We start from the raw sequence: 16889 nt of genomic DNA, 5'->3' as shown, positions 1-16889 counted from the left end.
GCCGGGTCGTTGTATTTCTGAATGCTCTTTAGGGCTCTAAGCCGGGTCGCTGTATTTCTGCATGTTCTTTAGGGCTCTAAGCCGGGTCGCTGTATTTCTGAATGCTCTTCAGGGTTCCTGTACAAGCATTTCCTGATAACTGCAGATGTGAAAATGTCCCTAAATAAAATATGATCAATAAATAATAGTGACTGTGTCAACAGGCAGGAGGAGATATTACCGGGACGAGATCACAACCTTTAATGTGTATGTTCAGTTATCACAACTAAAAATGGTCAGTTAAAGAGCAGTTAAATTCCTATACCTATCATCTGCATGGCATGTGTAGTCTTTAAAAGAGGCTCTGAACAAACGTCATGAAATATAATGGAATAGGACTTGCAGCCTTAAGTGTGTTATGGTCACCTGACAAAGTAGCTGTTCATGGCCATAAAACACAGCCTTAAAGCAGGCGGGCATTTACCTGGCAGTTGGTCCATGCAGTTGGAGGGGCTGAAGTAGTTCTTCAGAGAGCTATAGCTGTTCATGGCCACGTTGAGGTAGAACTCTGGGGCGAAGGCGAACAACGTTCCTGTGTTGTCAGCGTGCTGGATGGTGAGTATACACACCCTCAGTAGCCAGTACACATCCAGCATCTTATCCTGGAACACAAGAGTTAGATGTTTTAAACAAGCAGAACAACACCTTCAGTATAGTAGTAATTCATGTGGCTTTTCTTGAACAAGCAGAACAACGAAGACTGGGTTCACAGGATGTTTTTTTACATTTTTGTTTCAATGTCCCTCAGTTGAGGATGTTGGTCCCCCTTTTCATTCAAGCCGGGCTATAAATGAGAAGAAACTCCAGCACACTAGTAGCCTTGATGCTTTCAGTCTGAATAGATGAGGGCTGAAATGTGCTGGGTACAGTCTCCTTCCTACCTGACAGTAGATGTGCTGGGTACAGTCTGACAGTAGATGTGCTTTCCTACCTGACAGTAGATGTGCTGGGTACAGTCTCCTTCCTACCTGACAGTAGATGTGCTGGGTACAGTCTTCCTACCTGACAGTAGATGTGCTAGTCTCTATCCTACCTGACAGTAGATGTGCTGGGTACAGTCTCTATCCTACCTGACAGTAGATGTGCTGGGTACAGTCTCTATCCTACCTGACAGTAGATGTGCTGGGTACAGTCTCTATCCTACCTGACAGTAGATGTGCTGGGTACAGTCTCTATCCTACCTGACAGTAGATGTGCTGGGTACAGTCTCTTTCCTACCTGACAGTAGATGTGCTGGGTACAGTCTCCTTCCTACCTGACAGTAGATGTGCTGGGTACAGTCTGACAGTAGATGTGCTGGGTACAGTCTCTATCCTACCTGACAGTAGATGTGCTGGGTACAGTCTCTATCCTACCTGACAGTAGATGTGCTGGGTACAGTCTCTATCCTACCTGACAGTAGATGTGCTGGGTACAGTCTCTATCCTACCTGACAGTAGATGTGCTGGGTACAGTCTCCATCCTACCTGACAGTAGATGTGCTGGGTACAGTCTCCATCCTACCTGACAGTAGATGTGCTGGGTACAGTCTCCATCCTACCTGACAGTAGATGTGCTGGGTACAGTCTCCTTCCTACCTGACAGTAGATGTGCTGGGTACAGTCTCCTTCCTACCTGACAGTAGATGTGCTGGGTACAGTCTCTTTCCTACCTGACAGTAGATGTGCTGGGTACAGTCTCTATCCTACCTGACAGTAGATGTGCTGGTTAGCCTCTCTTTCCTACCTGACAGTAGATGTGCTGGGTACAGTCTCTTTCCTACCTGACAGTAGATGTGCTGGGTACAGTCTCTTTCCTACCTGACAGTAGATGTGCTGGCTACAGTCTCTTTCCTACCTGACAGTAGATGTGCTGGCTACAGTCTCTCCTACCTGACAGTAGATGTGCTGGGTCTCTTTCCTACCTGACAGTAGATGTGCTCCAGTCTCCTACCTGACAGTAGATGTGCTGGGTACAGTCTCCTTCCTACCTGACAGTAGATGTGCTGGGTACAGTCTCTTTCCTACCTGACAGTAGATGTGCTGGCTACAGTCTCTATCCTACCTGACAGTAGATGTGCTGGGTACAGTCTCCTTCCTACCTGACCTACCTGACAGTAGATGTGCTGGGTACAGTCTCCATCCTACCTGACAGTAGATGTGCTGGGTACAGTCTCCATCCTACCTGACAGTAGATGTGCTGGGTACAGTCTCTATCCTACCTGACAGTAGATGTGCTGGGTACAGTCTCCATCCTACCTGACAGTAGATGTGCTGGGTACAGTCTCCATCCTACCTGACAGTAGATGTGCTGGGTACAGTCTCTATCCTACCTGACAGTAGATGTGCTGGGTACAGTCTCCATCCTACCTGACAGTAGATGTGCTGGGTACAGTCTCCTTCCTACCTGACAGTAGATGTGCTGGGTACAGTCTCCTTCCTACCTGACAGTAGATGTGCTGGGTACAGTCTCCATCCTACCTGACAGTAGATGTGCTGGGTACAGTCTCTATCCTACCTGACAGTAGATGTGCTGGGGTACAGTCTCTATCCTACCTGACAGTAGATGTGCTGGGTACAGTCTCTTTCCTACCTTACAGTAGATGGTAGCGTTGATCCAGGCCAGTCTCCTACTCAGGTGATTCAGCTTCTCAGCAAATACCTTCTGGCTCTTCTGCAGCTCCTCCAAGATGTCTGGTCTCTAACATAGACAAGACAAGGTGGTAACACAAATAACATGTCTAGTAAAAAAATAAAATATTTATTCAACGTCAATAACGCCGTTCATCGCCGAAAGCAATTTAACAAAAGACTGTTCATTCAGACCTTTGTCGTACACATAAAGCCCAGCCCTAACCACTGGTCATGTTTCCTACTAAGAGAAAAATATCACAGAACGTTTAAATAGAAATAAGAACTGCCACACTGGTGTCAGATCTACATATCATGACTATTAGCCTAGTAGTTAGAGTGTAGAGGTGGCAGGTAGCCTAGTGGTTAGAGTGTAGAGGTGGCAGGTAGCCTAGTGGTTAGAGTGTAGAGGTGGTAGGGTAGCCTAGTGGTTAGAGTGTAGAGGTGGCAGGTAGCCTAGTGGTTAGAGTGTAGAGGAGGCAGGGTAGCCTAGTGGTTAGAGTGTAGAGGCGGCAGGGTAGCCTAGTGGTTAGAGTGTAGAGGCGGCAGGGTAGCCTAGTGGTTAGAGTGTAGAGGCGGCAGGGCAGCCTAGTGGTTAGAGTGTAGAGGCGGCAGGGCAGCCTAGTGGTTAGAGTGTAGAGGCGGCAGGGCAGCCTAGTGGTTAGAGTGTAGAGGCGGCAGGGCAGCCTAGTGGTTAGAGTGTAGAGGCGGCAGGGTAGCCTAGTGGTTAGAGTGTAGAGGCGGCAGGGCAGCCTAGTGGTTAGAGTGTAGAGGCGGCAGGGTAGCCTAGTGGTTAGAGTGTAGAGGCGGCAGGGTAGCCTAGTGGTTAGAGTGTAGAGGCGGCAGGGTAGCCTAGTGGTTAGAGTGTAGAGGCGGCAGGGTAGCCTAGTGGTTAGAGTGTAGAGGCGGCAGGGCAGCCTAGAGGTTAGAGTGTAGAGGCGGCAGGGCAGCCTAGTGGTTAGAGTGTAGAGGCAGCAGGGCAGCCTAGTGGTTAGAGTGTAGAGGCGGCAGGGCAGCCTAGTGGTTAGAGTGTAGAGGCGGCAGGGTAGCCTAGTGGTTAGTGTTGGACTAGACCGGAAGGTTGCAAGTTCAAACCCCCTAGCTGACAAGGTACAAGTCTGTCGTCATTGAAAATAAGAATTTGTTCTTAACTGACTTGCCTCGTTAAATAAAGGTAAAATTTAAAATTTAAAAATTTAGCAGTACTATTAAATACTACATTATATACTAATTATGATTAAGGCCCAGTGTTTTTTGGCTGATCGTGTCACATGACCTGAATTTTAACCTCTATTTAAAGACTTTTTTATTTTTACAGAAATGAGAATTGCACCAAAAAATGCAAGTTGACTGAAAAGAAACGTCCAAATAAAAAAAAGGTTAAAAATCATGTGACGAAACACGTGCCCCTAACGACGATACATAACAGATTGATAACACAGACCGTATTCAGTCTGCTGGGCCCAGATTGATAACAATGACAGTATATTTAGTCTGCTGGGCCCAGATTGATAACACGGACAGTATATTCAGTCTGCTGGGCCCAGATTGATAACACAGACAGTATATTTAGTCTGCTGGTCCCAGATTGATAACAATGACAGTATTTTTAGTCTGCTGGGCCCAGATTGATAACAATGACAGTATTTTTAGTCTGCTGGGCCCAGATTGATAACACAGACAGTATTTAGTCTGCTGGGCTCAGATTGATAACACGGAAAGCATTTAGTCTTCTGGGCCCAGATTGATAACACAGTGTATTTAGTCTGCTGGGGCAACGTGCTCTTTTCCTCGGTGTCCTTCAGAACAACAGCATATTCATGTACGATAATACTATTAAAACTATTATACTAGTTAGATAAATTCATGATAATAGGTAGTATTATTTGTATTCTACTGGTTGGGGAAAGTGCCATCTTCTCCTCTCTGATACTAAACATTGATAATAGCTCTATCACAGATGTATAACAGTGAGTGGTGTGCATTTACTCTTGCTGGGCAGTGTGCTATCTTCTCTTCTGTGATACTAAACAGATTGATAATAGCTCTTTCACAGATGTATAACAGTGAGTGGTGTGCATTTACTCTTGCTGGGCAGCGTGCTATCTTCTCCTCTGTGTCCTTCAGAGCCACAGCGTATTCATGGACATCATCTGACACCACCACCATCTGTAGGAAAAGGTGTGGTACACAGCTCAGTGAAATACACAGAGCATTCGGGATGTATTGAGAACCCATGATGCTTTCCACATTTTGTTTTGTTACAGCCTTATGTTATAAAATGGATTCCCCCTCAATCTATACACAATACCTCATAGCTACAAAGCAAAAACAGGTTTAGACATTTTTTTTCTAATGCACTACAAAGAAACAAATAAAATTAAAATAAAAACGGAAATATAATTTTTACACAACTTTTCAGACCTTTTACTCAGAACTTTGTTGAAGCCCCTTTGACAGCGATTACAGCCTCGAGTCTTCTTGAGTATGACGCTACAAGCTTGGTACACCTGTATTTATTTAATCAACTTTAGAATTAGGCTGTAACCTAACAAAACGTGGGAAAAGGCGAAGGGGTCTGAATACTTTCCAAATGCACTGGACATCACAGTTAGGTGAATTCTTCTTAATCAACATATTAGCACAGAACAGGAAATAGACATTACATATTCACTGTTTATCATTCATTATTGTAGTATTTATTCATTATAATTTAATACTTAAAAAAAATATTATTCATCATATAAAGTTTCAGATCATGCGTGCAAATACAGCTCAATATATAATTTCTATAAAGCCAATCAAATACTCCTAACGTTGAAAACTCCAAGCTAAAACAAAGCACACCTCAAATACTGTCAAGGGTTTGGTGAAAGTATTTTGACATTTATATTTGACTCCAGTCTGGTGCTGTCGTCACCTCCTCTAACCTCCTCTAACCTCCTCTAACCTCCTCTAACCTCCTCTAACCTCCTCTAACCTCCTCTAACCTCCTCTAACCTCCTCTAACCTCCTCTAACCTCCTCTAACCTCCTCTAACCTCCTCTAACCTCCTCTAACCTCCTCTAACCTCCTCTAACCTCCTCTAACCGTGGCATGGCATTCATGTCCGCAAGGTATTCCTTCAGCCCTTGGTTCACTCCAGACCTGACTGCCCTCGACCAGCACAAAAACATCCTGTGGCGGACTGCAATAGCATCGAATAGTCCCCGCGATATGCAACTGTTCAGGGAAGTCAGGAACCAATACACGCACACAGTCAGTCAGGAAAGCTAAGGCCAGCTTCTTCAGGCAGAAGTTTGCATCCTGTAGCTCCAACTCCAAAAATTTCTGGGACACTGTGAAGTCCATGGAAAACAAGAGCACCTCCTCCGAGCTGCCCACTGCACTGAGGCTAGGTAACACGGTCACCACCGATAAATCCATGATTATCGAAAACTTCAATAAGCATTTCTCAACGGCTGGCCATGCCTTCCGCCTGGCTACTCCAACAGCTCCGCCCCCCCCCCCGCAGCTCCTCGCCCAAGCCTCTCCTTTACCCAAATCCAGAGGGCAGATGTTCTGAAAGAGCTGCAAAACCTGGACCCGTACAAATCAGCTGGGCTTGACAATCTGGACCCTCTATTTCTGAAACTATCCGCCGCCATTGTCGCAACCCCTATTACCAGCCTGTTCAACCTCTTTCATATCGTCTGAGATCCCCAAGGATTGGAAAGCTGCCGCAGTCATCCCCCTCTTCAAAGGGGAGACACCCTGGACCCAAACTGTTACAGACCTATATCCATCCTGCCCTGCCTATCTAAGGTCTTCGAAAGCCAAGTCAACAAACAGGTCACTGACCATCTCGAATCCCACCGTACCTTCTCCGCTGTGCAATCTAGTTTCCGAGCCGGTCACGGGTGCACCTCAGCCACACTCAAGGTACTAAACGATATCATAACGGCCATCGATAAAAGACAGTACTGTGCAGCCGTCTTCATCGACCTTGCCAAGGCTTTCGACTCTGTCAATCACCATATTCTTATCGGCAGACTCAGTAGCCTCGGTTTTTCGGATGACTGCCTTGCCTGGTTCACCAATTACTCTGCAGACAGAGTTCAGTGTGTCAAATCGGAGGGCATGCTGTCCGGTCCTCTGGCAGTCTATGGAGGTGCCACAGGGTTCAATTCTCGGGCCGACTCTTTTCTCTGTATACATCAATGATGTTGCTCTTGCTGCGGGCGATTCCCTGATCCACCTCTACGCAGACGACACCATTCTATATACTTTCGTCCCGTCATTGGACACTATGCTATCTAACCTCCAAACGAGCTTCAATGCCATACAACACTCCTTCCGTGGCCTCCAACTGCTCTTAAACGCTAGTAAAACCAAATGCATGCTTTTCAACCGATCGCTGCCTGCACCCGCACGCCCGACTAGCATCACCACCCTGGATGCTTCCGACCTTGAATATGTGGACATCTATAAGTACCTAGGAGTCTGGCTAGACTGTAAACTCTTCTTCCAGACTCATATCAAACATCTCCAATCGAAAATCAAATCAAGAGTCGGCTTTCTATTCCGCAACAAAGCCTCCTTCACTCACGCCGCCAAGCTTACCCTAGTAAAACTGACTATCCTACCGATCCTCGACTTTGGCGATGTCATCTACAAAATGGCTTCCAACACTCTACTCAGCAAACTGGATGCAGTTTATCACAGTGCCATCCGTTTTGTCACTAAAGCACCTTATACCACCCACCACTGCGACTTGTATGCTCTCGTTGGCTGGCCCTCGCTTCATACTCGTCGCCAAACCCACTGGCTCCATGTCCTCTACAAGACCCTGCTAGGTAAAGTCCCCTTATCTCAGCTCGCTGGTCACCATAGCATCTCCCACCTGTAGCACACGCTCCAGCAGGTATATCTCTCTGGTCACCCCCAAAACCAATTCTTTCTTTGGCCGCCTCTCCTTCCAGTTCTCTGCTGCCAGTGACTGGAACGAACTGCAAAAATCTCTGAAACTGGAAACACTTATCTCCCTCACTAGCTTTAAGCACCAACTGTCAGAGCATCTTACAGATTACTGCACCTGTACATAGCCCACCTATAATTTAGCCCAAACAACTACCTCTTTCCCAACTGTATTTAATGTATTTATTTTGCTCCTTTGCACCCCATTATTTTTATGTCTACTTTGCACATTCTTCCATTGCAAAACTACCATTCCAGTGTTTTACTTGCTATATTGTATTTACTTTGCCACCATGGCCTTTTTTGCCTTTACCTCCCTTATCTCACCTCATTTGCTCACATTGTATATAGACTTGTTTATACTGTATTATTGACTGTATGTTTGTTTTACTCCATGTGTAACTCTGTGTCGTTGTATCTGTCGAACTGCTTTGCTTTATCTTGGCCAGGTCGCAATTGTAAATGAGAACTTGTTCTCAACTTGCCTACCTGGTTAAATAAAGGTGAAATAAAATATTCGTCGCCAGACCCACTGGCTCCAGGTCATCTACAAGTCCATGCTAGGTAAAGCTCCGCCTTATCTCAGTTCACTGGTCACGATGGCAACACCCATCCGTAGCACGCGCTCCAGCAGGTGTATCTCACTGATCATCCCTAAAGCCAACACCTCATTTGGCCGCCTTTCGTTCCAGTACTCTGCTGCCTGTGACTGGAACGAATTGCAAAAATAGCTGAAGTGGGAGACTTATCTCCCTCACCAACATCAAACATCAGCTATCTGAGCAGCTAACCGATCGCTGCAGCTGTACATAGTCTATTGGTAAATAGCCCACCCATTTTCACCTACCTCATCCCCATACTGTTTTTATTTATTTACTTTTCTGCTCTTTTGCACACCAATATCTCTACCTGTACATGACCATCTGATCATTTATCACTCCAGTGTTAATCTGCAAAATTGTAATTATTCGCCTACCTCCTCATGCCTTTTGCACACAATGTATATAGACTCCCCTTTTTTCTACTGTGTTATTGACTTGTTAATTGTTTACTCCATGTGTAACTCTGTGTTGTCTGTTCACACTGCTATGCTTTATCATGGCCAGGTCGCAGTTGCAAATGAGAACTTGTTCTCAACTAGCCTACCTGGTTAAATAAAGGTGTTCTCAACTAGCCTACCTGGTTAAATAAAGGTGTTCTCAACTAGCCTACCTGGTTAAATAAAGGTGAAATAAAATACATTTAAAAAAGGGATGAAGACTACAGTAAAGATAGAGTAGAAGAAGTCCAGCGTAGATACAGGCTACAACAGGCAAGCACAATTCTGATAGTTTGACACTATTTGTTTTCCTGACCAATCAAAATCATATATTTTGAAAACCGCACCCCTCAAGAGTCGCAGGGTTGGACCTGCGGACGCCAGAGCCCCCTGATGAGAGAGCAGGGTATACAAGGAAATACTCAAAGCTGCTAATGAGAACCTTGACAACCTTGTACCGAGCCGGTATGGATTCTGGTGGGGTGCCACCCCCACCCAGGCAGTGGCAGTGCTGGCAACACTAGCTGCAGTAACCCACGGGGAGGGGGGTTACACTCGGACATTCAGAGGGGGACATATTAGTGGCCTTGGTGGAACAAAATCAAAAGGTCTGAGATGCTTGGGAATATGGTCTCTACGGGGGACCATGCTGTGGGTGTATCTGTTCTCCATCATCTAGCGTGTGACAATGGTTCATCAAATCTCTCCATTTCAGCCCTTTTTATTTATTTTTTTGCTCAGTCTTGCAGGCCTTCTCATACACCTGCAACTGTCTTTCTGGGGGGGAATGGCTCTAGCCCTCACCCTCTGATCCAACAGGTCACAGACGTGCTCAATGGGATTGAGATCCGGGCTCTTCGCTGGCCATGGCAGAACACTGACATTCCTGTCTTGCAGGAAATCACGCACAGAACGAGCAGTATGGCTGGTGGCATTATCATGCTGAAGGGTCATGTCAGGATGAGCCTACAGGAAGGGTACCACACGAGGGAGGAGGATGTCTTCCCTGTAACGCACAGCGTTTAGATTGCCTGCAATGACAACAAGCTCAGTCCGATGATACTGTGACACACCGCCCCAGACCATGACGGACCCTCCACCTCCAAATCGATGGAGTATAGGCCGGCCTCTGTGTAATCCGGGGATAAGCGCGAGTGCACGACTGCAACTTGTCAGTGAATATCACTTTTTGCCAGGGGTTTGTGTCCATAGGCGACGTTGTTGCCAGTGATGTCTGGTGAGGACCAGCCTTACAACAGTAAGTGACCTAAGTTTTCATTCCTGTGACCTTAATTGCCTTCCGTCTGTAAGCTGTTAGTGCCTTAACGACCATTCCACAGGTGCATGTTCATTAATGGTTTATGGTTCATTGAACAAGCATGGGAAACAGTGTTTAAACCCTTTACAATGAAGATCTGTGAAGTTATTTGGAATTTTAGAAATGATCTTTAAAAAGACAGGGTCCTGAAAAGGGGACGTTTCTTTTTTTGCTGAGTTTATATAGGTAATAGGTTCACATTTAGGACAAGGCCAAGAGCAGAAAGACAAAGTCAGCGACAGAAATAACCTTCTCTTTTAACGTTGATAGATCGTCAACTTGTAAAGAAGAGAACCATTCTGAGGCAGGAAATTACACAAGACACTTTCATACCTACACAGTATATGCTGGTCCCAAAAGTAGTGCACCATACGGGGAAAAGGGCGAGTGCACCATACGGGGAAAAGGGCGAGTGCACCATACGGGGAAAAGGGCGAGTGCACCATACGGGGAAAAGGGCGAGGGCACCATACGGGGAAAGGGCGAGTGCACCATACGGGGAAAAGGGCGAGTGCACCATACGGGGAAAAGGGCGAGTGCACCATACGGGGAAAAGGGCGAGTGCACCATACGGGGAAAAGGGCGAGTGCACCATACGGGGAAAAGGGCGAGTGCACCATACGGGGAAAAGGGCGAGTGCACCATACGGGGAAAAGGGCGAGTGCACCATACGGGCACCATACGGGGAAAAGGGCGAGTGCACCATACGGGGAAAAGGGCGAGTGCACCATACGGGGAAAAGGGCGAGTGCACCATACGGGGAAAAGGGCGAGTGCACCATACGGGGAAAAGGGCGAGTGCACCATACGGGGAAAAGGGCGAGTGCACCATACGGGGAAAAGGGCGAGTGCACCATACGGGGAAAAGGGCGAGTGCACCATACGGGGAAAAGGGCGAGTGCACCATACGGGGAAAAGGGCGAGTGCACCATACGGGGAAAAGGGCGAGTGCACCATACGGGGAAAAGGGCGAGTGCACCATACGGGGAAAAGGGCGAGTGCACCATACGGGGAAAAGGGCGAGTGCACCATACGGGGAAAAGGGCGAGTGCACCATACGGGGAAAAGGGCGAGTGCACCATACGGGGAAAAGGGCGAGTGCACCATACGGGGAAAAGGGGGCGAGTGCACCATACGGGGAAAAGGGCGAGTGCACCATACGGGAAAAGGGCGAGTGCACCATACGGGGAAAAGGGCGAGTGCACCATACGGGCAAAGGGCGGTGCACCAACGGGCAAAAGGGCGAGTGCACCATACGGGCAAAGGGCGAGTGCACCATACGGGCAAAGGGCGAGTGCACCATACGGGCAAAAGGGCGAGTGCACCATACGGGCAAAGGGCGAGTGCACCATACGGGCAAAAGGGCGAGTGCACCATACGGGCAAAGGGCGAGTGCACCATACGGGCAAAGGGCGAGTGCACCATACGGGCAAAAGGGCGAGTGCACCATACGGGCAAAGGGCGAGTGCACCATACGGGCAAAGGGCGAGTGCACCATACGGGCAAAGGGCGAGTGCACCATACGGGCAAAGGGCGAGTGCACCATACGGGCAAAAGGGCGAGTGCACCATACGGGCAAAAGGGCGAGTGCACCATACGGGCAAAGGGCGGGGCAAAGGGCGAACCATACGGGCAAAGGGCGAGTGCACCATACGGGCAAAAGGGCGAGTGCACCATACGGGCAAAGGGCGAGTGCACCATACGGGCAAAGGGCGAGTGCACCATACGGGCAAAAGGGCGAGTGCACCATACGGGCAAAAGGGCGAGTGCACCATACGGGGAAAAGGGCGAGTGCACCATACGGGAAAAGGGCGAGTGCACCATACGGGGAAAAGGGCGAGTGCACCATACGGGGAAAAGGGCGAGTGCACCATACGGGGAAAAGGGCGAGTGCACCATACGGGGAAAAGGGCGAGTGCACCATACGGGGAAAAGGGCGAGTGCACCATACGGGGAAAAGGGCGAGTGCACCATACGGGGAAAAGGGCGAGTGCACCATACGGGGAAAAGGGCGGTGCACCATACGGGGGGAAAAGGGCGAGTGCACCATACGGGGAAAAGGGCGAGTGCACCATACGGGGAAAAGGGCGAGTGCACCATACGGGGAAAAGGGCGAGTGCACCATACGGGGAAAAGGGCGAGTGCACCATACGGGGAAAAGGGCGAGTGCACCATACGGGGAAAAGGGCGAGTGCACCATACGGGGAAAAGGGCGAGTGCACCATACGGGGAAAAGGGCGAGTGCACCATACGGGGAAAAGGGCGAGTGCACCATACGGGGAAAAGGGCGAGTGCACCATACGGGGAAAAGGGCGAGTGCACCATACGGGGAAAAGGGCGAGTGCACCATACGGGGAAAAGGGCGAGTGCACCATACGGGGAAAGGGCGAGTGCACCATACGAGGAAAAGGGCGAGTGCACCATACGAGGAAAAGGGCGAGTGCACCATACGAGGAAAAGGGCGAGTGCACCATACGAGGAAAAGGGCGAGTGCACCATACGAGGAAAAGGGCGAGTGCACCATACGAGGAAAAGGGCGAGTGCACCATACGAGGAAAAGGGCGAGTGCACCATACGAGGAAAAGGGCGAGTGCACCATACGAGGAAAAGGGCGAGTGCACCATACGAGGAAAAGGGCGAGTGCACCATACGAGGAAAAGGGCGAGTGCACCATACGAGGAAAAGGGCGAGTGCACCATACGAGGAAAGGGCGAGTGCACCATACGAGGAAAAGGGCGAGTGCACCATACGAGGAAAAGGGCGAGTGCACCATACGAGGAAAAGGGCGAGTGCACCATACGAGGAAAAGGGCGAGTGCACCATACGAGGAAAAGGGCGAGTGCACCATACGAGGAAAAGGGCGAGTGCACCATACGAGGAAAAGGGCGAGTGCACCATACGAGGAAAAGGGCGAGTGCACCATACGAGGAAAAGGGCGAGTGCACCATACGAGGAAAAGGGCGAGTGCACCATACGAGGAAAAGGGCGAGTGCACCATACGAGGAAAAGGGCGAGTGCACCATACGAGGAAAAGGGCGAGTGCACCATACGAGGAAAAGGGCGAGTGCACCATACGAGGAAAAGGGCGAGTGCACCATACAGGGATAAGGGCGAGTGCACCATACAGGGATAAGGGAGAGTGCACCATACAGGGATAAGGGAGAGTGCACCATACAGGGATAAGGGAGAGTGCACCATACAGGGATAAGGGAGAGTGCACCATACAGGGATAAGGGAGAGTGCACCATACGGGGATATGGGCGAGTGCACCATACGGGGAAAAGGGCAAGTGCACCATACAGGGAAAAGGGCGCCATTTGGGACACATCCGGTGCCAAAACCTTCTTTAGTTAAAGGACAAAGGAGTTATCACAAAGTGAAGGGAGAAATGACCAGACAGGCTGGTATGATGACAACTAACCGTTATCTAAAGGAGTCTCAGTCCAAGACTAACATTTCCTGCTCAACTGTGTTCATCCCAAATGGTAGCCTACATAGTGCACTACGTTATAGGGTTCAGGTCTAAAGTAAATTGGACAAAAAAATTGATGAAAAAGGGTGTCAATTGGAACAAATCCCAAATATAAAACTTTAAAAGAAAGACAGTCCAGCCCACTGCCAATATATAAAAGCTGTTAAAGACAGTCCAGCCCACTGCCAATATATAAAAGCTGTTAAAGACAGTCCAGCCCACTGCCAATATAAAAGCTGTTAAAGACAGTCCAGCACACTGCCAATATAAAAGCTGTTAAAGACAGTCCAGCACACTGCCAATATAAAAGCTGTTAAAGACAGTCCAGCACACTGCCAATATAAAAGCTGTTAAAGACAGTCCAGCACACTGCCAATATAAAAGCTGTTAAAGACAGTCCAGCACACTGCCAATATAAAAGCTGTTAAAGACAGTCCAGCACACTGCCAATATAAAAGCTGTTAAAGACAGTCCAGCACACTGCCAATATAAAAGTTGTTAAAGACAGTCCAGCACACTGCCAATATAAAAGCTGTTAAAGACAGTCCAGCACACTGCCAATATAAAAGCTGTTAAAGACAGTCCAGCACACTGCCAATATAAAAGCTGTTAAAGACAGTCCAGCACACTGCCAATATAAAAGCTGTTAAAGACAGTCCAGCACACTGCCAATATAAAAGCTGTTAAAGACAGTCCAGCACACTGCCAATATAAAAGTTGTTAAAGACAGTCCAGCACACTGCCGATATAAAAGCTGTTAAAGACAGTCCAGCCCACTGCCAATATAAAAGCTGTTAAAGACAGTCCAGCACACTGCCAATATAAAAGCTGTTAAAGACAGTCCAGCACACTGCCAATATAAAAGCTGTTAAAGACAGATGCTTTAATGGAACCAGGGATATTGGCAACTGCAGTGCCAGATATCATTTTCTCAAATGATCAGACAATAACAGGCGATACTAGGAGGGTGATTGTCCACGGTCTTATACCTATATACTGAATGAGAGGTAGGTGTGTGTGTCTGTGTCTGTGTCTGTGTCTGTGTCTGTGTCTGTGTCTGTGTCTGTGTCTGTGTCTGTGTCTGTGTCTGTGTGTGTGTGTGTCTGTGTCTGTGTGTGTGTGTGTGTGTGTGTGTGTGTGTGTGTGTGTGTGTGTGTGTGTGTGTGTGTGTGTGTGTGTGTGTGTGTGTGTGTGTATCTGCGTAATATGGAGGAAGACAGGCAGAGCTGGCATTGATATAGCAGTTGTAAAATGTTTTTTGCTGACCCACACACTTTTCTGCCATGAAATATGTGCCAAAAGTTTTTTTTTTCAATGCCTTGATCCTTTCTGACAATGAGAGGAAAGAAGAGATTAAATGACATCATCTATTTGGTTTGGGAACATGGGAACTCACTCCTGAAGAACGAGAGAGGAACGTGGTACAGCAGACAGACCACAGGATAGACCCCAACATGAAGAAGATGAGGAGAGGACCACACGTGATCAGAATGACCAAAACATTGTAGCAATAACAAGGAAAGCCAAAATAGCAAAAGATTAGGGCTAAAGTCATTTAATAAGAGATCGTACAAAATGTTCTCTCGGGATTCATTTGATGAAGATGTAAAACATGTATGTTGGTTTGATGAGGAAGAAGATCCAGTTGTACACCAAGAAGTATTGGTAAAATGATTCGCGGCAATTGTTGACCAGCATGCACCTGTTAAGAATCTAACAGAACTGTTAGAGGCCCCTGGATTGAAGTTGATTTGAAACATTGTATCGTTCAAAGAAATGATGCAAAAACGTGGCAAACTAGTCAGTCCTGCTGAGCTGATTGGTTGATATACTGTACACTGATAAATGTTGTTACTGAATGTAACAACACAAATAAAGTATATTAGCAAACCAAGATAAATGACATAACACACAAAGGGGAGAAAAAAAAGAAAGAAAAGAAAAATCACACTTTGCTGGCTCTAAAAGCCACCCAATCACACTTTGCTGGCTCTAAAAGCCACCCAATCACACTTTGCTGGCTCTAAAAGCCACCCAATCACCCTTTTCTGGCTCTAAAAGCCACCCAATCACCCTTTGCTGGCTCTAAAAGCCACCCAATCACCCTGCTGGCTCTAAAAGCCACCCAATCACACTTTGCTGGCTCTAAAAGCCACCCAATCACACTGCTGGCTCTAAAAGCCACCCAATCACCCTTTGCTGGCTCTAAAAGCCACCCAATCACACTTTGCTGGCTCTAAAAGCCACCCAATCACACTTTGCTGGCTCTAAAAGCCACCCAATCACACTTTGCTGGCTCTAAAAGCCACCCAATCACACTTTGCTGGCTCTAAAAGCCACCCAATCACCCACCTAAAATCCACCCAATCACACTTTGCTGGCTCTAAAATCCACCCAATCACCCTTTGCTGGCTCTAAAATCCACCCAATCACACTTTGCTGGCTCTAAAATCCACCCAATCACCCTTTGCTGGCTCTAAAAGCCACCCAATCACACTTTGCTGGCTCTAAAAGCCACCCAATCACACTTTGCTGGCTCTAAAAGCCACCCAATCACCCTGCTGGCTCTAAAAGCCACCCAATCACACTTTGCTGGCTCTAAAAGCCACCCAATCACACTTTGCTGGCTCTAAAAGCCACCCAATCACACTGCTGGCTCTAAAAGCCACCCAATCACCCTTTGCTGGCTCTAAAAGCCACCCAATCACACTTTGCTGGCTCTAAAAGCCACCCAATCACCCTTTGCTGGCTCTAAAAGCCACCCAATCACCCTTTGCTGGCTCTAAAAGCCACCCAATCACCCTTTGCTGGCTCTAAAAGCCACCCAATCACCCTTTGCTGGCTCTAAAAGCCACCCAATCACACTTTGCTGGCTCTAAAAGCCACCCAATCACACTTTGCTGGCTCTAAAAGCCACCCAATCACCCTGCTGGCTCTAAAAGCCACCCAATCACACTGCTGGCTCTAAAAGCCACTCAATCACCCTTTGCTGGCTCTAAAAGCCACCCAATCACACTTTGCTGACTAAAAGCCACCCAATCACCATTTGCTGGCTCTAAAAGCCACCCAATCACCCTTTGCTGGCTCTAAAAGCCACCCAATCACCCTGCTGGCTCAAAAAGCCACCCAATCACCCTTTTCTGGCTCTAAAAGCCACCCAATCACCCTTTGCTGGCTCTAAAAGCCACCCAATCACCCTTTGCTGGCTCTAAAAGCCACCCAATCACCCTTTGCTGACTCTAAAAGCCACCCAATCACCCTTTGCTGACTCTAAAAGCCACCCAATCACCCTTTGCTGGCTCTAAAAGCCACCCAATCACACTTTGCTGGCTCTAAAAGCCACCCAATCACCCTGCTGGCTCTAAAAGCCACCCAATCACACTTTGCTGGCTCTACAAGCACACCCAATCACACTTTGCTGGCTCTACAAGCACACCCAATCACACTTTGCTGACTA

The 16889-nt window shown here is 47.8% G+C and overlaps 1 protein-coding gene across 4 annotated transcripts in view; it reads right to left on the bottom strand.

Moving 5' to 3' along the window:
• LOC124025296 (E3 ubiquitin-protein ligase RNF123) overlaps window positions 1-16889 on the bottom strand; it is a 236401-nt gene that overhangs the window by 173000 nt on the left and 46512 nt on the right. For all 4 annotated transcript variants that reach the window (XM_046338860.1, XM_046338863.1, XM_046338861.1 and 1 more), the window contains exons 24-26: window positions 4734-4817; window positions 2611-2718; window positions 464-641 (exon numbers count right to left, since the gene is read on the bottom strand). In XM_046338860.1, coding sequence (XP_046194816.1) covers window positions 464-641; window positions 2611-2718; window positions 4734-4817 — 370 coding nt within the window. The remainder of the gene's footprint in view (window positions 1-463; window positions 642-2610; window positions 2719-4733; window positions 4818-16889) is intronic.

This window comes from Oncorhynchus gorbuscha, linkage group LG03, assembly GCF_021184085.1.
Source record: "Oncorhynchus gorbuscha isolate QuinsamMale2020 ecotype Even-year linkage group LG03, OgorEven_v1.0, whole genome shotgun sequence".
Taxonomy (NCBI): domain Eukaryota; kingdom Metazoa; phylum Chordata; class Actinopteri; order Salmoniformes; family Salmonidae; genus Oncorhynchus; species Oncorhynchus gorbuscha.
Note: the sequence above shows the minus strand (reverse complement) of the source record. Positions and strands in the feature narration are given on the sequence as shown.